Raw genomic sequence first — 23,614 nt, forward strand, 5'->3', positions numbered from 1 at the left:
TTTCTAAATATAACCTAGAAACATTTGCTGAACACATCTGCCTTTTCTGCATCATTAACTAGGTTACCATCTCTATCTAATAAGGGGTTTGTCTTATGCAGGGGTGGCCAAACTGTGGCTCCGGAGCCACATGCGGCTCTTCAGAAGTTAATATGGGGCTCCTTGTAAAGGCACCGACTCCAGGGCTGGAGCTACAGAACTTTCCAGTGTGCTGGGGGTGCTCACTGCTCAACCCCTGGCTCTGCCACAGGCCCTGCCCCCACTCCACCCCTTCCCGCCCCCTCCCCTAAGCCTGCAGTGCCCTCGCTCCTCTCCCTTCCGCTCCAAGCCTCCTGCATGCCACGAAACAGCTGATCGGGAGGTGCGGGGAGGAAGGGGGAGGCGCTGATTGGTGGGGCTGCTGGTGGGCGGCAGGCGCTGGGAGCGGGGGCAGAGGTGATGGGGGGCTGCTGGCGTATTACTGTGACTCTGGCAATGTACATTGGTACTTAAAACATCTTCTTATATTGTCCTTAGCCCTGCCAGCCATGGATTTTTCCCTGATGTATATATTGATTGCTATTTACTTCCCTTCTCCTCCAACCCACACACCTTTTTCTTTAAATTGAGGTCTTCAGTTCCCTGCTGAACCAGGATGGGGTTTTGTTACAAGTTCTGGACCCAGCAGACTAGGAGATAGATACAGACACAAGAGGGAGCTGACAGAAACACAGCTGTCTCCTGTGCTTGCTTTATTGTTCTTGCAGCAAAACTAAAACCAATACAAACCAACGCAAAAGTGCACTGGAGAAGGGGAGTGCTCAAACATTTAAAGGGTCAAGACATCACATTTTTACTTAAAATTGTCCTCTTTCCTGATTGTGGAATCATGGCTTTTTTGACCATCTAATTATTCAAATTTTTCTATTACCTCCTCAATCAATTTCAGTCATAATTTAACTCCGCTTTGGGATACTAGTCCTTCTATAGTGATATTTATTTATTTATATAGGGCTGTTGATTAATCGTAGTTAACTCACGTGATTAATTCAAAAAAATTAATCTCAATTAATCGCAGTTTTAATCGCACTGTGAAACAATAGAATACCAAATGAAATTTATTAACTATTTTTGGATGTTTTTCTATATTTTCAAATATATTGATTTAAATTACCACATAAAATACAAAGTATACAGTTCTCACTTTATATTATTTTTATTCCAAATATTTGCACTGTAAAAATGATAAACAAAAGAAATAGTATTTTTCAATTCACCTCATACAAGTACCATAATGCAATCTCTTTATCATGAAAGTGCAACTTAGAAATGTAGATTTTTCCTTTTTGTTACGTAACTGCAGTGAAAAACAAAACAATGTAAAACTTTAGAGCCTACAATTCCACTCAGTCCTACTTCTTATTCAGCCAATCGCTAAGACAAACAAGTTTGTTTACATTTACGGGAGATAATGCTGCCGGTTTCTTACATTGTAAAATGTCACCTGTAAGTGAGAACAGGTGTTCACATGGCACTTGTGTAGCCGGCATTGCAAGGTATTTACATGTCAGATATACTAAACATTCGTATGCCCCTTCATGCTTCGACCACCATTGCACAGGACATGGTTCCATGCTGAGGACACTTGTTAAAAAAAATAAAAAAAAAAAGAAAAAGAAAAAAAGTGCTAATTAAATTTTGACTGACCTCCTTGCGGGAAACTTGTATGTCTCCTGCTCTGTTTTACCTGCATTCTGCCATGTATTTCATATTATAGCTGTTCATTTTTTTAATCGTGTGATTAATTTTTTAAATCGTGATTAATTATTTTTAATTGCTTGACCACCCTAATTAAAAAACTAGTCAGGACTGCCCTTTGTTTGTCCGTATTGAGTGTGATCTGGACATAACAACTAGGCCCTAGGCTACCACCAACTTCCAGTCCACTGATTAATTCATCTCCACCCATCATAATGAGATCTGAAATAGTTACCCTTGTGTTAGGTAAAGTACTTTTTGTGTTAGAAAATCACCGGCTATGATTTTTGGAAATATGAGGTTTTGCTACTGGTTGCATGAGACCGTCAGCATATGTCTCCTAAAATTAAGTCCCCATAACAACACATTTTTTCTTTTTTCCACGCCATACAGACAGGTGTTCACGGGGTATTTATTCTGTTCTCTAGTTTAAGTCAGTGGACTATAACGGACTCTCACCAGTACTCCCTCCTCGGCTTTGTTAGTTAGCCCATTGATCTCTATGCATTCAAGATCCTGAGGTTCTGAGTCACCAAAAAATTAAACAGGAAACAGTGTCTTTAATGTAGAACACCAGACCTTCACCTCTTCTACTCATTCTATCCTTCCTGAACAGGTGGTAACCAGTGATTTTAACAATCCAATCATGCAAATCATCTCACCAGATTTCAGTTATATCAAATTTCTTCCCATCAATGAGAACTGTCAATTCTTCTTGCTTATTACCCAGACTGCTAACATTGCTTATATACCAATTTAAAAATTTCTTCTCTTATTATACAGGAAGTCAGGCTATAAGTTCATAATCGCCCATTTTGGCTCCAGGACCTTCTCCCACTTGCTCCTCTTGGCTCTGTTGCACAGGAGCCCTCAAAACTGGAACCCTTGCTCCCTTATCCAGCATGCTTCCCCTTTCACAAACAAAATGCCTATGAATGCCACATTCTTCCTTGAATAAGTGCTAACTATATAGGCAATGATTCTAAAGAGCTGCAGAACAGACAAGATGCATGAGAACCACAATGCTTTAATCAGGTATCCTTTCCCCCCAGAGCATTTGTGCATTCTTTTAGATTGGAGCCTCATCGGGATACAGACCTTGGGTGAAATCCTGGCCCCACTGAAGTCAATGGCCAACACCCCACTGATATTACTGGAGCCAGGATTTATCCCCTTGTAGGTAAAGCATCTAACCTACTGTTGGCATTATATACATAAATAAGTTTCTGTATATTCAAGACTATGTCTCCACCTCATTCCCATTTCTCAGCCTATAAGGGGATAAAACCATCAATTTGAACTTTTCCAAGCAAGCTGGGGAACTCAGTATTTCCATACATATTATCAAACGACAAGCAGCCTGAAAGCAGATTATCTGTTGCTATGTTCTTTTCCCAGCTGTATACTGAGGGAAGGCACTCTATTTTTGCATGCTTCTCTAAAAATCACTCTCCATACTCGATGAGCCTATTAGGTCTTACAAGCAAGCTGTACAGCAAATACTTATCCTCTGTATCTTTGCTTTCCACTGCCAACCACAGAGTTTGCAAGCTATCAAGATCGCAGAGTTTGACAGATTCAGGCCCTTCTCCCTTTGGATATAGTTTGTCAATCCACTTTGTTGTGGCATAACACTAACATTAAAGTAATGTTGTCTTCAAGGGGAATGACGCTGAGTAAGCCACCAGTACCCGCCCAAGAAAATATGTTAAAATGAAGTGAAAAACTCTGTTCCTCATTATGGCCAGAAATTCCGAGACCATGGAACAGATGGTGATCTTGTATATTATATATAAGCTTCAAAAATCACACAACACAGCTAGCTGAGGATATAATTGAACCCTGATGTTATTTGCTAAATTTATATAAGATCCCCAAGGTTTGGGTATGCACACTTGTCTGGCAGATATTTTCTGGTTTATTTTTTAAAATATAACATGACTAGTGTTGAATTACAACAGAAGATCTTTCTGTGTGCTAGGATTATTCCAATAATTACTAAACTCAAGTGGATTATTTCCAGGAAGGAAGGATGCCCTGTGGTCAAGGCCAAGGACTAGATCTCAGGAGATCTGTATTTATTTTGTGTCAGACTCCCTGTGTAATATTGGGCCAATCACATTATCTCTTTTCAGGATCAGGCTCTTTATGGTCTGCCTTTTCCTTAACCTGAATCCAAATCTTCCTGAAATCTGTGGGACCAGGATCTTCTCCAGTCTTAATTTTGGGACCTAGCCCATCCCTGTTACTTGGCCTCTGCTTTGGCTAATGAACAGTTTGGCCTTCAGAACCAAGCTTCTTATTGATATCCAGAGAGCTGTGGTATCTGCTGAGCTTGAAAGTCTTTTGGGTTGTGCAAGCTTCTTGTGCCCTGTCAAGGGAACAATAGAGATGGAATTTCCAAAGCTCTCAGCACTGCCCTTCTCTGCTTCCATGAAAGTCAATGGACCTTTGAGACATCAGTGGTAGCAGAGCTGAGTGCATCTGAAAATCCGGCCCTACAACTGCACATGTTCTTGTACAGTGTAAAGTGACCATTCAGCAGGCCCTAATGAATTCCCTTGGTAACTGCTGAGATCATTTATTTTTCCAGATCCATCCTCTCATGGTAATAAAACTTCTCCTTGCTGCTCTGCATCATGTGTGGCCTCAGGCTAGTCACTGAATCCCTCCATGATTCTGTTCCCTGTCTGTGAAATGTAGACAACAATACTTCTTTTCTCCCACTCTATGTCTATTTGGATTGTAAACTCTTTGGGACAGAGACTGTCTTTTAGTAAGTGCATGTACACTGCCTAACACATGCCTCTGTATGCTTTTGTCTGGGCCAGTAACCTTTAAGTTAAACTGGCCCATTTAATCACCCGTCAATTCATCAGCTTGTTATAAGCTATATCTGGTTGTTGGGAACTAGAAGTTTGCCGTTCCTATTTCCATTTGGTTTTTACCTACTTCTCAAAACAAACGACTCACCTGACTTCTTAAACCGCTTGAAAACCACATATTAAATGTATGGGTGGGGGAGAGGGAACGAAAGATCAGGACTAGTCTCTCTCACTCATCATTCTTTTTTCTGATGGAAGAATCTAACAAGGCATCTGTGTTAGAAATTTTATTGCTGAGGGAGGAGGGTACCGCGTTATAGGAAGGATTGTGTCCTGACAGTGTTAAAACTCAGTTTGATTTTGACTGTATCGCATAGGACTAAATCATGCTTTAACCAGAATACAGAACCATGCTGCAGTCTTAGTCTTTGGTTTTCTATGCTATGGAAACCTGTCATGGTGCCTGACCCAACTACAGTATGACAGTGTTTGACATACTCGCAGAGAACTGGACCTTTGTTTAATTGCGTTCTCAAATCATGTTACACCCTTGGGCTCTACTAAGATGGGCATAAAAACACAGTTTGGTCAACTCAAACCAAATTCTGCATGGTGCTGAGCATCTCAGCTCCCATTGACTTTAATGGGAAATACAGACATTCAGTACTTCTGGGGCACTTCTCCTTGTAGGATCAAATTCCTCTACTGCAAAACCAAATCTTTTTTAACAGCGCCAGTGCTGCTGTCTTGTGTGGCCTTCCTAACAGAAGGTGGCTTTTCATAGTGTAAGCAGGACCCCCTGTAAAGTTACACTATTACTTACTATATGTATTGCAATAGCACATTCCACTAAGCACTCTACACACATAACAAAAAGACAGTTCCTGCCCCAAACAGTTTACAGTCTAAATATAGGACGAGACACCTTGAAGTTTAGCAGACAGAAGTTGTAACTAATGAGGGGTTACATTTTAAATGTTCAGAAGTTAGTTGAGATACACATCCAAAAGTTCAGAGCTATCAGTCTATTGGAGCCACGAGAAAGGGCTGGAAATAATTACAAGCCTAAAGAAAAATTCCATATGATTTCTGTGTGAAAGTTTAGGGAGCCAGGAGCTGTTGCCAGGGAGGAGGAATCTTATCAATCCTTGTGCATGTCCATATTATTATTATTTGTAATATCATAGAGCCAGGAGCCCCAGTCATGGGCCAAAATGCCATTGTGCTAGGCCCTGTACAAACAAAGAACAAAAAAGACTGTCCCTGCCCTAAGGGGCTTACAATAAAAGGGTATGTCTACATTATGGAGACTACTTTGGCATAGCTATAGTGTAGCCAGTAACTATAGCCGGCTTTACCCAATAGTGTAGACACAGCTTACTCCAACAGAAGGGGTTTTTCTGTCAGTGTAGGAACACCACCTCCCCAATGATGCTAGCTAGGCCTCTTCCATCCACATAGCTGCATCTACATTGCCAATTAGGTTAGCACTGTGTTTTTTTCACACCTCTCACCAACACAGCAATGCTGATATAACTTTTCAGTTTGGACCGGACCAGACCAGAGTAAGGACAATAGACAACAAATAGATGGATACAGGAAATCGGGGGAGTACAAGGAAACAATGAGACAAAAGTGGTCAACATGATAGGCAGTGGTCTCAACACTGTCTCTAGCTGTCAGGTGAATGTTTTGATGACTCAATAAAGCCGTGTAACTAAATATTTCCTGTCTTGAAACCTCTACAGCTGCCTATGGAGAGGAGGGGAAGGACGGGGCAGGGGAAAAGACAATTTTTAAATTATTATTATAAAAGAAAAACACTTGAGAATAAAAACAAGTATTAAAAGAAACTAAAGATACAAAAAAGGATATATTACTATCCAAAAATACACCATCTGCCTGAGATTGAGAGTTACAAATTGCAGAGGTTTTTCTGGTTTACAGGCAGGTTCTGGTCTCCTGGCGGCAGCAGCACCACCTACTGTCATTAAATATTCAGGAACAGGTGCCAAATCTGCACTATCGAATATTTGTCTGCTGAACATTCTCTTTGTTCTATTTCTAGCCGATAGCTTCAATTTGTCTTTTCTCTTTTCTGGCTCTTCAAAACAAAGGACTGGAACAAGAAAGGCGGGGGGAACCCAGAATGGAATTTTATGATGGAACTATGATTTTGAGTGGCAATTTAGAAAAACTAGGCAAGTTCAAACGAGTCCGAAGCACTAAAATGGAAAGGATTATTATATTCTGTATTGTTAATTTTATTAAAATCAACTCAGCAGAATGAATTCATAGTATTGGTTTCAAGTAACCTTGGTCAAAATGGAAAGGAATAAGAAGCAAGATAGGTGCTGTGTTGTCTCACTGTCTCCCGGTAAACTCCCATCTGTTTGGATCCATCTGTTGTCTTTTGTTTTATATTTAGATTTAAAGCTCTTTGGTGAGAGATTTTTTGTTCATTGTGCTACATGCTGTACAAACACAGGAGTCATGGTCCGTGACTAGGTCTTCTAGGCATTATGGTAACACAAATAATTAATAATAATAATGTGTGTATATTTTGTAAGCATAATGCTACACCATATGTGCAAAGTAGCCTGCCAGAAGACTAAGATAGCCTTATGCTACTGGAGTTCCAATGGAGAGGAGTTTCATGCCATCTCTCAGCTACATACTTGGGGTTTCTCTGTGCTCATTCTGGCCCTACCTCAGCAAAGCACTTAAGCACATGCATAACTATAAGTCCATGAGCAGTCCCACCGATTTCTCGATTTCTGGGCATGTGATTGGATAACTTGGTATTGAGAGTAATTAATACATACTGCATGTGGGTCTTTCTACCATATAAAAATTACTGATTTTCCCTTTTACAACGAAGTCAGTATTCAGTAGAATAAGGGATGGGAACAGGAAATGGATGGCAGGTCTAATTTATAGTTCATCTCTATTCATTCTGAATCATGGCTGATTCACAGAATACCTGCAGAGGGCACTGACAGAGCTGCAAAACCACTAATGTAAATTGCGTAAATTGCACAAACTCTGTGTATCACTCATCTTATCTGAAGAAGAGTGCCACATTTCACACAGACTAAGAAAGGAATCTGAGTGAAGCTCCATAAAAGGCACAATATCAAACAACTGCTGGGGACTATAAAGAGTGATTAGAGTATGGAACTATATCAGTAATGTCTCATGGCTATACAACATATTTGTCTGTGGTAGCATGCAGGATGTGCTAGGTGCTTTACAGACACTGAGGAAGGGACAGTCCATTCCCTGGAGAGCTCACAGTAAAAGTACAAAGAGTCCTGTGGCACATTATAGACTAACAGACATACTGGAGTATAAGCTTTCGTGAGTGAATACCCACTTCTTCAGATGCATGTAGTGGAAATTTCCAGAGGCAGGTATAAATATGCAAGCAAGAATCAGGCTAGGGATAACGAGGTTAGTTCAATCAGGGAGGATGAGGCCCTCTTCTAACAAAGACTGTGAATGGCTAGCCAACTACAAAAGCAGTTTCTCCTTCCTTGGTGTTCACACCTCAACTGCTAGAAGAGGGCCTCATCCTCCCTGATTGAACTAACCTTGTATTCACCCATGAAAGTTTATGCTCCAATACGTCTGTTAGTCTATAAGGTCCCACAGGACTCTTTGCAGCTTTTACAGATCCAGACTAACACGGCTACCCCTCTGATACTTGACAGTATAAGGACAGATAGACCACAAGCAGACAGAGGTTAGGAGAAGGGGAAAATAATTAGGGAATTTTATACTGTTAATTAGATTCATTGTAGACAGCACAGAGTGTTTCAGAGGGACTTAAAGCAGAAGTGATTTTTAAAAGGGATTTAAAACATAGGGCTGGAAATTTATGGATGATCTAAGAGTGATCACACAATGCCTAGGGAGCTGTATCAAAAAAGGCACAAAGGTGATTGCCTTTAAACCAATATTCAGATGGGTCTTCCCCAGTCATAAGACACTGCTGAGAGAGAGCCATTTTCTCATGACAAGGTACCTCCTCCATCTAAGTCCTGTGTACAAAGTGTCCCTATGTCATGCTACTCAAGACAAGGGCTTCACAAGGTATGCTTCATGTTCATGTATTGGAGATAGAATTGGCATTAACTGGCTTCCAGCAAAAAGAAGCCATCCACTATGAAGTAGTGGGGAGAAAACAACCAAAAAACTAAGTATTAAAAGCCCATTCAAAAAAAACCAATAATAAAAAATATAATGTTAAATGAAAGAGCACTGATTATCACTATTTTCAAAAGTATGTAGTGATTTTGGGTGTTCGCCTTTAAAAGGACCTGATTTTCAGAAAGTGCTGAGCACAACCTGTCATAAATATAAAGGGAAGGGTAAACCCCTTTGAAATCCCTCCTGGCCAGGGGAAAGCTCCTCTCACCTGTAGAGGGTTAAGAAGCTAAAGGTAACCTTGCTGGCACCTGACCAAAATGACCAATGAGGAGACAAGATACTTTCAAAAGCTGGGAGGAGGGAGAGAAACAAAGGGTCTGGGTCTGTCTGTATGCTGGTCTTTGCCAGGGATAGACCAGGAATGGAGCCTTAAAACTTTTAGTAAGTAATCTAGCTAGGTATGTGTTAGATTATGATTTCTTTAAATGGCTGAGAAAAGAATTGTGCTGAATAGAATAACTATTTCTGTCTGTGACAGGTTTCAGAGGAACAGCCGTGTTAGTCTGTATTCGCAAAAAGAAAAGGAGTACTTGTGGCACCTTAGAGACTAACCAATTTATTTGAGCATGAGCTTTCGTGAGCTACAGCTCACTTCATCAGATGTTTACCGTGGAAACTGCAGCAGACTTTATATACACACAGAAATCATGAAACAATACCTCCTCCCACCCCACTGTCCTGCTGGTAATAGCTTTGTGTGGGGGGGTGGAGGGTGAGAAAACCTGGATTTGTGCTGGAAATGGCCCACCTGTTGATCACTTTAGATAAGCTATTACCAGCAGGACAGTGGGGTGGGAGGAGGTATTGTTTCATGATTTCTGTGTGTATATAAAGTCTGCTGCAGTTTCCACGGTAAACATCTGATGAAGTGAGCTGTAGCTCACGAAAGCTCATGCTCAAATAAATTGGTTAGTCTCTAAGGTGCCACAAGTACTCCTTTTCTTATTTCTGTCTGTGTATCTTTTTTGTAACTTAAGGTTTTGCCTAGAGGGGTTCTCTATGTTTTTGAATCTAATTACCCTGTAAGATATCTACCATCCTGATTTTACAGGGGGGATTTCTTTATTTCTATTTACTTCTATTTTTTTATTAAAAGTCTTCTTGTAAAAAACTGAATGCCTTTTCATTGTTCTCAGATCCAAGGGTTTGGGTCTGTTGTCACCTATGCAAATTGGTGAGGCTTTTTATCCAACATTTCCCAGGAAAGGGGGGGTGCAAGTGTTGGGAGGATTGTTCATTGTTCTTAAGATCCAAGGGTCTGGGTCTGTAGTCACCTAGGCAAATTGGTGAGGCTTTTTACCAAACCTTGTCCAGAAAGTGGGGTGCAAGGTTTTGGGAAGTATTTTGGGGGGAAGGACGCGTCCAAACAGCTCTTCCCCAGTAACCAGTATTAGTTTGGTGGTGGTAGCGGCCAGTCCAAGGACAACGGGTGTAATATTTTGTACCTTGGGGAAGTTTTGACCTAAGCTGGTAAAGATAAGCTTAGGAGGTTTTTCATGCAGGTCCCCACATCTGTACCCTAGAGTTCAGAGTGGGGGAGGAACCTTGACACAACCCTTTGGAAAAATCAAGACTCTTTGAAGTGTCTCAAGTTGGACACCCAAAAACGGAGGCACACGAAATCACTAGCCTCGTCTGAAAATCTTGACCTACAACTACATGAAAAGATGAAAAAGGACTGTGAAATAGATCTTTTTTTAAAAAAAGAAAAAGCTGGTGTTTCTTTCCACCACAATAGAGTATTAATTGCAGCAACAAACTGCAGTTGGTTGCTTTGTGCAATGTTCGCAGCACTAGCAGGAACTCGGTCAGTAACATGTGTGTGTCAAGCATGTGGTGATCACAGTCTGAGGCAGAGAGGTTAATTATTTCTGTCTTGGTGGGTTCACACAGGAAATACAAGCTGAACAGGAGGGGAGTCTGTACAGAATAATAAGCAGAGAGAGCAAAACAATTTTTGTCAAATCCTGTTTTGCACAGAGATACGAGCCCATTTGCTCAACGCAGCTAGAAAACAGAGACCATGGCTAAATTATCCTCAAAGTCACTTTTTCTCTCTTCCTATTGCACCACTTTCCCCTCCTAACAAAAATGATGTGTACTTTTAACCCAAGTAACTGGCATATTTCCATGTCTCAGAACAGCAAGCCAGTGCTGGAAGAAAGATGAGCCATCCTCACAGGAGCTTCCCTTTGAGGAAGTAAGGAAGTCTTCAGAGAAAAACAAGGATGCCATTCAGTTAAATTAATATTCAGTAGCATCCACTTGGAGTTGACTGAAGAATATCCTTCCACCAAATCCCTACTAAATAATATCAATGGGTTGTCCAGTGAAAGAAATAGGGTCTGAGAATAAAGTAGTTAACACTAGGGCTAAAAGAGGGTCATTAATATAGGGAGGGATTTATCCGCACAACACCATTGTGAGGTAGGTGTCAGAGATTCAGGATAACTGAACATGTATTCTCCCTCCGTTGTCGCTCGAGGGCACCCACTTAAGGTTTCTACCTCCCAGCCATCACCTCTCTTGGGCAGAGATCCATGTCTCTCTTCCTGCTGACTGGGGTTTTAAGGCTGTGCAGCTGCCTGCCCTACACTGCGATATCCCCAACAAACCAGTCTGACTAAAGGACAGACCCTGTGCCTTGCTTTCTCTCCAAGGGCTCTGAACAGCATATTGCCAGCAGTTACAAGTTATCACCTGGCTCTTTCTAAGCAAGCACCTTTATTCTTAAGGGGAAAGCATTACATGGAATACTTGTAAAAAACAATAAAGGTTCCTATACATGCTAAAATCTTACTAGATATCACCCATCAGTCTTATGGTGCCCTTTCCAACCCTTCTCAAAGGATTGGGGCCTTTGGAGAGAAAGTCCTGCCTGTTTGCTGGCTTCGAAAGAAGGCCCTTAGTCAGTTTAAATGCAGCCCTTTTAGCCAAAAGTCCTTTCTTTGTCGAGGGTCTCTGGGAAATCCAGTTTGAACCAGTATATCAAGCCTTCCCAGGGGTAGTACCACTCTGGAGGTGTTTAGAACCTGAACAACTCACCCTAAACCCCCCCTCCCCCCGTTTTGTTTTGTTTTTTTACTGATTTTTGAAGATTAAACATTTTTAAATGCACTTTTAGAAACGCTGGCTCCCTGCAACTAAAGAACTACAGTCCCCACAGACTCCAGACTGTGTGTGTGAGAGAGAGAGAACACACGCACCTGAGACCTGATCAACCCCATATTAAACCAGTCTTGGGTGAAACTCAGGGAGTTCACCACTAAAATCGAAAAAAGGAATGTTCTGCTGCTGATAAAGCACCCCCACCCCAGGAATGTCCCTAACGAGAGTTATACCCACCAAGGTTGTAAAGACGCTGGGAAATTAGGGAGAATACACAAAGAGACTCAACAAATGGTAAAATAAGCTCAGACCTGAGTTTTATGCTGACCATGTGTTCAAATAAAGGTCACAATTAAGTTACAATTTGGGCATGAAAAATAAAATGTAAAGAACTTGGGCAGGAAGGAGGACACATAGATGCCAGTGTGTAATTGGTTAACATTTTTGTTATTTAGGAGCGTGAAATAGTGTGACAGGTTTAGTAAATTGAAGGAGGGAGCTAGTTTTACCTATATGATGTAAATAAAAAACAATGCTCTTTGGGAACCATTTCCAGACTGCAGCTCAACATCAAGCTGCTGGAACTCTGACCCCTCTGCACGACCGTGACGTGCAGAGGCATCACCGGGAACCCACAGATGAATTAATCCTGACTGGCCATTGGGTGAAATTTGTACAGTGGAAGTGGTGAGCATAAAAGATTTGCTTGGTAGATGTATTCTGTGTTTGTTGCTAATAAATAGATGTTTAGAGCACAACTGTGTAAGGCTCTTTCACTGGGAAAAGGTTCCGCAGACCCATAGAGCCCTGAGGAAAAGGGCGGGTACTTAAATTGACCAGGTTTCTTCCTGAGCCCCGTGGGTAAGGATAGGTGCCTTACACACTGAGCCCTCTGAAAGGAAAGGGTGGGGGTGCCTAAATTGATTGGGTCATGCCTTAAACCCTCGGTAGCGTGCAGGCGGGGTGCCTGAAATTGACCAGGTCACACCTTGAGCCCTGGGTAGGCGGGGTGCCCAAAATTGACCAGGTCACGCCTTGACCCCCTGGGTAGGCGGGGTGCCCGAAATTGACCAGGTCACGCCTTGAGCTCTCGGTAGGCGGGGTGCCCGAAATTGACCAGGTAACAACAACAACAACAACTCAGGCCTAGGGCACATTCAAATTTTACACCTAAACAAAAAGGGCACGTCTTAACTAGGATTTAAAGATGTGATGTGATGTTGTTATCACATCTTTAACTACTAATCTAGACAAGGCCAAAGAGTTGCTTACCTTATGTTTCATTACTTAACTAAGCTTCACAAACCAAAGACCATAGAACTGCACAGATCCACCAGGTACTTCCATTCTCCCATGCTACATCCCACTCTACTGGCCTTCCTGCCCTATCTAGCTCCTGGCTACATCTCTTGGCAGTACCTCATCATGGCTTCTCTGTCCCCTTCATTCACATCCCATGCCATCTGATTCCTCCTGCCAAGTCCAAAGTCTCTAGAGAGATCAAGCCTTGACAGTGAAAGTCCCAATCTGACATACCTGGCCTGGGCTCACTTCTGGTAAGCTATAAAGCCAGAGACCCAAACTATCTCTGTAGTGGAGCTGCTATCTCCATTTCACATGGCAACTTTGGACACAACTCTTTCCCTCTCCCTCATCCCTGTTACCTACAGAGTTGCATCCAAAGATGGCTAAACAGGCAGCCTCTCTATCTGGTGAACCTCAGTGATTCATGGCCTCTGGGTCATGGACCTTAGCAGGCCTGTCAAACTGGGATCCATGCTGCTCAGGCTCACTACAGCCTAGAAATACATCCCAGGGAACATTGGCAAAGTTGCTGGTCTCCCTGCTCCCCACTTAACTCCAACCTCGGATAGAAGAAAGCCTTGTCTGTACTAAAGAATTTCACCAGTTTAACTAGAGTGATTCAAAATCTATTTTTAGTTAAACTGGGGCAATTTTCTGGTACAGACATGCTTGCACTGGTAAGTTTACCTTGTCCTATTTGTTACAAGTAAATAGATGAGGTCAGAGTTAAGGTTGTGTGACTAACTGATTGGACGTGGGATGAGAATTTTTATGCAATGCAGAAAACAAACACCAGTGTGTCTGTGTGAGCTCAGCGACTGGCAGTGGTATTGCAAGCCGATGGGCTACCTCACTGGCTCGCACACCAAAAAACACTCTCCAGCCACAGGATTGCACTCCCTTTTTCTTCAGGGCTTTTGTTTTAGTTCTTCAAAATAAAGTGATTTGACACAAGTTCAACATCGCAGTAATGTCCTTTCCCCTGACTCGGGGTCTTCCACAGAGGCCCCATCTATTCCCTACAAAGTTAGTCTCTGTAGGCCATCTGGCTGGGTGTTAAGGCAAGCCTCCTTCTCCTTCCTGGCCTGCCCCCTACAGGATTACACTCTGTAGGCCCTCCTGCAGCTGGGAGGCAGCTGATAAGTCATGGGTGGGGATGGGGCCAACTCCTTTTAAGGGCCAGTCAGCCTCTGACAGGGATATGGAAATTTTCATTTTTAAATCACCGACTGAAAATTTTTTCTGTCACCTGTGACTTGACAGACTCCTAGCAAACAGGCATCTGCATCGCAGCACTCAGACGTGGCACTCTTGTTAGCAGACTCACAGAGGTGAAATAACTGATAGAGGGGTAACATATTCAAAAGTGATCAAGTAATTTAGAACCCTAAGTCCCATATTTAAAAGTGACTCAGGCTCCTAAGTCTCAATGAGTCTAGAGTTCGAAATGCCTATATCGTTTTTGAAAATGAGACACTTGGCGCAATGCTGGAGCTCTATAAACAATGAATAACTGGACAGGAGGACAAAGCTGTCTCTTCAGGTGAAGGCTGGCACACACTGAAGGGACGGTGCTGAGACACAAAGGGAAGCTTACACTGCTACTTGTGCTGTAGCTCGTTGATATATGATCTTCCAGGGACACCCGGCTCCTGTGACAAGTGATGAATTCACTTATAAATAATTTGTTGCAGATGAGATACCTCATTAAAGTCAAATCCACTAAGAGAAGATTATCAATAGTGGGTCAGGTTCACAGCCTGGATCCTTGACTTCCACAGGGAGAAGACAGGCTGTGAGGCCCTCGAGGCCTACCCACAGCGAAGGTGCAAGCTGTGAACAACTCCCACTCCTATCAAGGGCTGGAGCCACCTGGCACAGCCCACAAAGTGGGAGGGGGCGGCTAGGGATGAGGTGGGACCAGAGCACCCTGGTGATGTGCAGAATCAGCACATCTTCTGAGCAGGTTCTGTGTTTAAATTTCCCTTCCCTGGCAAAGAATGGCAGAGCTACCACCCCATTCCTAATCCTGGAAGTGAATTCCCACTCTGGCACTCCTGGGGGCAGGGGGGAAACTGAATCAAGTACAACAAACATAATGAGATAATTTCACAGGTGGCGTAGACCAAGGTCTGGAATAACACATGGCTTAGTGAACAGGGACACCAGAAAAAAGCCAAATACAAATGACACCACTGAGAAGTAGTATGCGGATTTTCAAACCAAAACCAGGACAAAACCCAGCAGATCTTTGTGGGACTCTGCAAATGTACGGACAGTAGGAGAAAAGCAGAGTCTCGATAAAGAAACAGAATAGAACACCTGTGCCAGATACTGAAAGACTATTTAGCAAAATTATGAGTCCCACTCCAGCTCCCATTGAAGTAAATGGGAATCCTTCCATTGACTTTATCGGGAACTGGACGGGACCCAGGGTCAGCAGCCATGCATCCTTTGGAGTCCTACAGAGTGCAGAGTCACAGAGCACCTACAACTGTAGGACCATCTAAATACCAACATTAAGCTCAGCGTTCCTCTCAAAACAGCTCCTAATCCTTTTCACTGGGAAGAGTCTTCCAGATACAAAACACATAAGGATCTTCCAGCATCTCCTCACTGCCTACACCCATGTCTGTCTTCCCTAAAGCTAACCATTTCCTCTGTTAGTTTAGGAAGGCCTAAGGCCTTCACACCCCCACCCAGGTGTCTGTGTCTGCTCCCCTGGGAATAGCTGCCTGACAGCTGCCCCTGCCTCTGGACTAGGATTGACCTGGAGTCTCTAGGAATTAAAGATTGTAATAAAAGGTTAGACTACGTTAATCGAAGAAACCTCCAGGAATACGTCCAACTAAAATTGGCAACCCTACTCTGGACAGGTGACTGTTTACAATCCTTCTGAGCGCTGGGGAAACAAGTCTTGGAACTTGGTTGGCACCTGGAAGTAGAATCTTCCCAGCTAATAGCTCAGACACTGTCTGTCAAAGACTCAAAACATGTTTAGTGGGAGGTTATTTATTTGGAGCTATTATGTTGCCTTCCAAACAGCCCTGCTACTGAACTAAACTAAACTATACCAAACCAGTGTATGCATATAGTAAACATCCCAATAAACCAATCCGCCCACACATTTACTATCCCATAACCACCTCACATAAAATATTAATAAATTATTACAGATCAGCTCCATACCCTTCACATTTCCACCTTATTGAAGTCAACGCGACTTAAGCACATGTGTGTGCTGGAAAGAAGCTGTTTTGTCTTTTCCAAGCAGGCATTCCAGCTTTCATGGCTTCCTGTAGCAAAGCAGTCATCTGTGCTCACATACATACCTGAGCATGCTTTAATTGTTATCAGAACAAACAACTGGAAAGTTGAAAACATTTCACAAAAGGGGTAGTCATAGAAGTAAATTTAAATCAGAAGGGAAAGAACAAATGAAGAATATTTTTTAAAGGCAACTTTTGCACTGAGAAGCGTATAGATGTCCAGTATTATGTGTCTTTCTTGAAACAGAAGCACTTGTGAAGTAGATGGATGAAATTATGGAATGAAGATTACCAGGAAGAAATTTATATATTTGGCACACCCCGTCAAAGGTACTCACATGGAAATTTCAAGTGAATGAAACTATCAGTTTGAAGGATAACCTGGGAGAAATGAACCACATCAGGCACGAATCAGCTCACTTGGTCAGAGATCACAATGATAAAGGCCCATGTCGTATACAGAATAAGCAGTCCATAAGAGTCTCTTCAAAAGTACCTTTGTTACTCATAAAATATTCAGTGTTCAGCGGTATGTGAGTTTTACATGTAAAATACTATGATCCATACTATTTACAGTACATTAGCGAGTGACAGCTTAAACTTAAGCAATGATGGATTTAAAAACGTCTTTGAAAACATGCCAAAATATTTCTCTTACCTTCAGTGAAGCTACCTGTAAGAGTGATTACCACAAACACTTTTCCCTCTGGCTCCAGATCCACCTGAAAAAGATTGGGGGACAGGAGGAGAAAGTATGCTTCAGAATAAAGTCTTCTCTTTGCATGTTAAATTAATCCAATACTTGACAAACATTTAAAGTTGTGTAAGTTATGCTCTTTAGACCTGATTTTCAGAAATATAGAGCACCCTCAGCTCCAATTGCTCACCACCTCGGTGCGGGAGGGAGAATCTGGTTCTTAATTCTTTAACAATCCAGTGTGTTGAACAGTCTCATTCTTGCATTAAAATATGTGAGTGAAATAATCAATAGACTCTAATATTATTATAATTTGTCAGGCACATTCAGTGGTAATAAGCCCCTAGGTTATCAGGACAGAATGGAACCTACAAGGTGTATCGCTGTTAGTCTGGTGAATTAAAAAAGTTTGTTCATTTAGTCCCCTATTATCTCATATTGTGCTTGTTTTAGAGTCACTGGAAAAACATCAGTGCTGTGTATAACATAAGCCCCCGTCTGCCTGATCCACATACCGGCCCAGCCAGGGTATGCTGTCCTTTAACTCAAGCTACAGATGGCCACATGAAACAGTTCTGGAGGTCCCAGGTTCAATCTCCAATGATGATCAAGTTGAAGGCCATTACCTTCCAGCTGAAGGAGCCAAGGAATTTTTTATTTTGAAACGTTTCTTGAAAGTTCACCTCATTTATTGCAGCCTTGCTAAAAATTACTGATGTTCAAGTCAGCCTGCCACATGGTACCTATAAAAAGTCTCTGCTAATTTTATCCTTGCTAATTTAAAGACAAGCTTCACACCAGGTGTATATTGATAATCTTTGCAGAAGAAAAATTCTGAAAATAGAGCTCCCAGGAGGAATGACTAAACACGATAAATTTCCAGCTGTCTTTGTGCTTGTCTTAACTTGTTTTAGACAGGAAAAAAAATGATTTAACAAGCCACTAATGCCACCATTAGATAACAAAGTTTAACACCTAGGACCGACATGTTTTAAATACACCTTGCTGTGCAAATGTAGGTGGGACTGATATACTGTCTAGTAGAACAATGTGTTTTCAGGGGTTGGCTCAAGACTGTGAGACCAAATCCCATAGGATTTTAAAAGTACCCCCGAATTCACCACTTCTGCTCCAAGTGCCAAATGCATATTTTCAACTTTGCTTTCCTTCGTCAATATAAACACAATGCACACCAGCCAATAAAGAAAATCTGCACAAAACCTTCCCCCTGGAGAGAGGGAGAGAGAAAGAAGGATGAACCCGCATGACACACATCATTTGAGGCACGCTTGGAAAGCGCTCAGATACCACAGTGATGGTCATGCTGTAACAGCCTGAATAGAAGACAGAATAGTATGGTTGTTCCCAAACTGTGGTCTGAGGACCATTGGTGGGTGGTCTGGATGACAGCCGCAAGCGGTTCACAGAACTCTAGCTCACCATGTGGTGCTAGCTGCTACTCGTTATCTCCAGCTGCTGAACTGCAATAAAATGCAGTTTAAAAATTGCATTTAAACAGTTGCTGTAGGAACTATATAAGTGCTGCATGACCATGAACGGTAGGAGAGGTGGTCCCCACAGCTATAAATGGGAGAAGTGTTGGATAAGTCAGTCCCTCTACTGAGTTGTGTTGTTAATATTAATTAGCACTTTCTGTTAGCACTGTCCAAGAAATGGTGCAGCACCACTACCAGGGAGGCTAATTACAGCCGGACTAAGAAAAGCAAGAAGCAAATGATATTCTGGAAGGGACAGTAAAGTGCACCATTCCCACACCTCTCTCATGCCCCAGATCTTGGCACCAGCATTGAGAAATAATCAATACTTTTAAAATTCTCACTCAGAAGTGCAAGCAAGTGAATATGAGACACCACAAAGGAGGAAAAGAGCAAAGTGAGGGTGAAAGAAAGGATGAGAGCTAGCATACAATGGCTATTTATACAGCCCAACAGCAGTTCATTGTGCTCTACAGACAAAAAGAATGACAGGTACATGCATACAAGGAATAAAAGACAAGGAAACTCATTGTTTCCTGACAATAGCTTAACCAGAGTTGCTTGGGAATTTTCTACTGAAGGGTTTTTTTGGATGGAAAATGTGTCAATTATGCTGAATCCCACCCTTCCCCACACCCTCAACTGGGAAAATCTAAGCTGAATGTGTCAGTTTGAGTCGACATTAACCAATGCATCTGCCTTAGCTACCACTGTCTCACTTGTGCCTCCGTTCTCTCCTATGAGATCGGTTCCCTGGCTAGACTACGCTTCCCACGATGTCACGTCCCCTGTGGACCTAAATTCCAATCTTACAGGGTTTCTATGCACTCTTTCAACTGTCCTAAATAGTTTGTTTAAAATAAATAAAACTGAGTTATGGGCCTTTGGGAACAGACAGGTCAAGCTTCTGTGGATAAATTCTTCATTTTATCTTGAAAATGAGCTAAGTGGGTCTTCAAAACGTAAAATCTAAAATGCAAAATCTGTCACTATCTGTCATTGTTTTTCTGCTAATTTCATTAGGTGAAGATGCCTCAGTCTTTCACTTCCACATCCAAGAAGAGAAACATTCCCTGTTTCTCTTCTTGAAATTTAATAGTAGGCCTTAGTCCTTCCGCTAGAGTTCTGCCCAAGTAAAGACTGCAGGATTTAGCCCTATATATATTTTCAATGGACCTTACACAGTATTTGATACAGAACAAAAGCACTAAACATGGAGTTTGGAACAGCTTCTGCATGAGCTCTTTGTGGTTTTGCACTCCACTTTAAATATGGTTTGTGCGGCCAAGGTACTATGCAGCTTTAGGAGATTGGCGCGATTGCTCATTTTAAAGATACAGCAGGAGACATTCTACCACATCAAAGAGCCCCAAACTTCTCCTCATTCTAAAGTTGAAGGATAGTCAAATCCAGTAAAAGGATTTAGCAGCCATGGTCATAGAACGTCCCTGTTTTTTCCCCAGCAAGAGCCTGGAATGCGGAGGGGCCTAGCTGTAATTGAGACTTTCTCATGGCACATCCTGGTGAGTTCTGGAAATATATAATGTTCATCCCCCATCATATAGTTCTTAAATTATTTTTGCAGTAGCACCACAAGGCCCCAATCCAGAGTGCCAGGCACTGTATACCAGAGATATGCTCTAACACCAAGCCATGGGGCTATATGCAGGAATTGCTGGATGTAATCTGTGGCCTGTGTTATTCAGGAGGTCCAACTAGATGATCCTAATAGTCTCTTCTGACCTTAAAATACATTGTACTTCAGGTTTCATTAAAGAAATTGTTACAGTGAAAGGAAACTATTAAAAACATCAGATTGTCAATAATAGTTTGGATTTTTGACCTGCAATGCTGTTTTTTAAAGGTGACCTTTGACAAGATTGTGAAGAATCCCATATAACATTCATCATTTGAACCAAATCAGAGGTACATGGAAAGAGGTGAAAACAAACTATAAACTTTAAGTAGGGGAAGTGATAGAGGAAATTGGAGTATTAACATCCATCTCCAGCCCGACATTCCAAGGAGTCTGCCTGAGACCTGACATGGACAGACAAGCTGTCCAGTCACAGCGGTTCAAATCTCATGGGATGCTCTTGCTCTTGACTCCTAGAACTGAACTCTACGATGAGGCACGCTCGGGAGAAAACTAATGCCTGTGGAATCTGCTCGCTGAGGCTCCAATCCAGAAAGGCACAGAATTAATTTTAAGTATATCAACAGCCACACTGCAGTCATCCCATTTAAGTCAATCAGCCTACTCACTTGCTTAACTCTGTGCACAAGTAAGGCTTTCGCTACTGTCTCACATGACCTCATAAAAAACTACATAAATATAGCCTAGATGAACCTACTATAAGGTGGGTGCACAACTGGTTGGAAAACTGTATTTAGAACATAGTTATCTATGGTTCACAGTCAAGCTGGAAGGGCATATCGAGTGGGACACCATAGAAATCTGTCCTCGGTCTAGTTCTATTCAGTATCTTCATAAATTATTTGGATAATGGCAAAGAGTACACATACATTTTGTGGACAGTACCAAGCTAAGAGGTGTAGCAAGTGCTTTGGAGGACAGGATTAGAATTCAAAATGATCTTGACAAACTGGAGAAATAGTCTGAAATAAATAGAATGGAATTCAATAAGGACAAATGACAAGTACTACACTAAGGAAAGAATAATCAATTGCACAAATACAAAATGGGAAAGGAGGAGTACTGCAAAAGAAGATCTGGGGATTATAGTGGATCACAAACTAAATATGAGTCAACAATGTAATACTGCTGCAAAAAAAGCAAACATTATTCTGGGATATATTAGCAGGAGTGTTATAAGCAAGACACGAGAACTAATTCTTCCACTCTACTCAGCACTTATAAGGCCTCAAAAGGAGTACTGTGTCCAATTCTGGGCACCACATTTCGGAAAAAGATGTGAACAAACAGAAGAAAGTCCAGAATACAGCAACAAAAATGATTAAAGGTCTAGAAAACATGACCTACTGAAAAAACTGGGTTTGTTTATTCTGGAGAAGAGAAGACTGAGGGGAGGCATGAAAACAGTTTTCAAAGTACACATTATTATTAAGAGGAGCACAGGATAGGAAGCATTGGGCTTAAATTTCAGCAAGGGAGATTTAGGTTAGACATTAGGAAAAACTTCCTAACGGTCAGAGTGGTTAAGCCTATGAAGGTTGTGGAATCTCCGTCATTGGAGGTCTTTAAGAACAGGTTAAACAAACAACTGTCAGGGATGGTCTAGATAATACTGAGTTCTGCCTCAGTGCAGGGGACTGGACTAGATGATATGTTGAGGTCCCTTCCAGTCCTACATGTCTATGATTCCATATGTAAATGCCTTCCTCGATATAGGCCCTAGAGCTTAAATCTGGTAATTTTCAGTGCATGGTAAAAGGCGTTCCCTAAGAACTGTACTAGAAAGTTTTACTATTTTAACTATATTCAGCATGGACGCAGTTATACCAGTATAGAAGTGTTTATAATGTTATAGCTTATTTCAGTTCAGGAAGTAAACTATATCAGTATAAGGCACCTTTACACTGGTATAACTGCACCCACCATAGGGCTTATAGTGGTATAACTATACCAGTTTAAAAAAAAAATCATACCCCTTACCAATGTAATTTTACCTCTATAACTATTCTAATGTAGACCAGGCTCTCATTTAATTCATCATCATCACAGCTTGATGCAAGGCATGTACATACTATGGACAAAGGGCAATATAGAAACTGTACTTTGCCTCTCCTCCTGGACGCCATAAAGGGTTTCAATAAAAAAAGGGGAAGAGCTTAGGGAATATAAATTATCGCACCTTGAGAATGTAGTTAGAGAAACTTCCCTTTCTAGTGTTTCCAGTTCCTTGTCTTGAGTAAAATGCTCACATACAAAACACTCAAATTTTAATACATCTAAAAAGAAACCCCACAACATAAGGAATGTGCATGGTAGCAATATTTTTAAAGATGATTTTGAATCACATGCCCCCTGGCCTAGAAGAGGATAAGGAAGCATTGCTCAAGAAGGATTTTCAAGGGTGCTTTACACTTATGACCATGCTGTGATGAAGGCAGGAAATCATTGCATTCAGATTATTGTGAGCTCCCATACAAACAAGAGTGTTGGAGGCTACATCTAGAATATTTTACATCCTGATATTACAGATATTATGAAAGCAAGGGTAAACTGAGAGGCACAAGCAGCTTAGGTAACATATTCTGAGCAGTCTACAACATTCTACTGGACTTAGCCCCACCATTTTATTTACCAGACCCAGGAATGTGCCTTTTTCATCCAACAGAAGTAGATGAATTTTGTCAATCACTAAAGAACTATATACATATACTGTTAATGTGCATTTTTTATTATAGGACTTTTTTCCCGCCCACAGTGTTCTTTTAAATAATAGGGCTTGAGCACTTCAAAAGGGAGCAGCTGATATGGGACAGTCCCTCAATCCACGGAAGGTGCCACCACATCCAGCAAATGTTTGGTTACAGAGCATACCAGGCCAGGACTATGTGCAGGCAAGACTCCCATGACTTAGGATCCAGTCCTTACAACTGGTATTGAAGTCTGTAACTACAACAACCGCACTAATATAAAGGCAAATACCATCCATACACCAAGTTTGCCTCTCATGTTCTCTTTCTTTTCATCCCAAAGTTAATTGTAGTTGCTTAAATTGTATTTTTATGGAAGGGGAGGAAACAGAAGTCACAGTTTTATCACGTTAGAAATTATTAAAAGCAAGAGCAGATGAGATTAATCAGATTCTTTTGGGAAGGTGGAGTTGATACAGATCTCTCTCCACAAATTATTTCCAGGAAGCACAAAGAAGCACAACAATATAATCTGGGGGCTGGACGAAACGCGTATGGAGAACCCTGTATAATTTGTCCAAGAGATGAGCAAGAGATATTTGGAGTGCGGAGCATTATTTA

General features: G+C 41.6%; 1 protein-coding gene across 1 annotated transcript in view; it reads right to left on the reverse strand.

Annotated features, from left to right (window-relative positions):
- The window catches only part of PRKCH (protein kinase C eta), a 168,778-nt gene that overhangs the window by 119,389 nt on the left and 25,775 nt on the right, over window positions 1–23,614 (reverse strand). The window contains exon 2 of the mRNA XM_073349907.2: window positions 17,115–17,178. Coding sequence (XP_073206008.1) covers window positions 17,115–17,178 — 64 coding nt within the window. The remainder of the gene's footprint in view (window positions 1–17,114; window positions 17,179–23,614) is intronic.

This window comes from Lepidochelys kempii, chromosome 6 (genome assembly GCF_965140285.1).
Source record: "Lepidochelys kempii isolate rLepKem1 chromosome 6, rLepKem1.hap1, whole genome shotgun sequence".
NCBI lineage: Eukaryota > Metazoa > Chordata > Testudines > Cheloniidae > Lepidochelys > Lepidochelys kempii.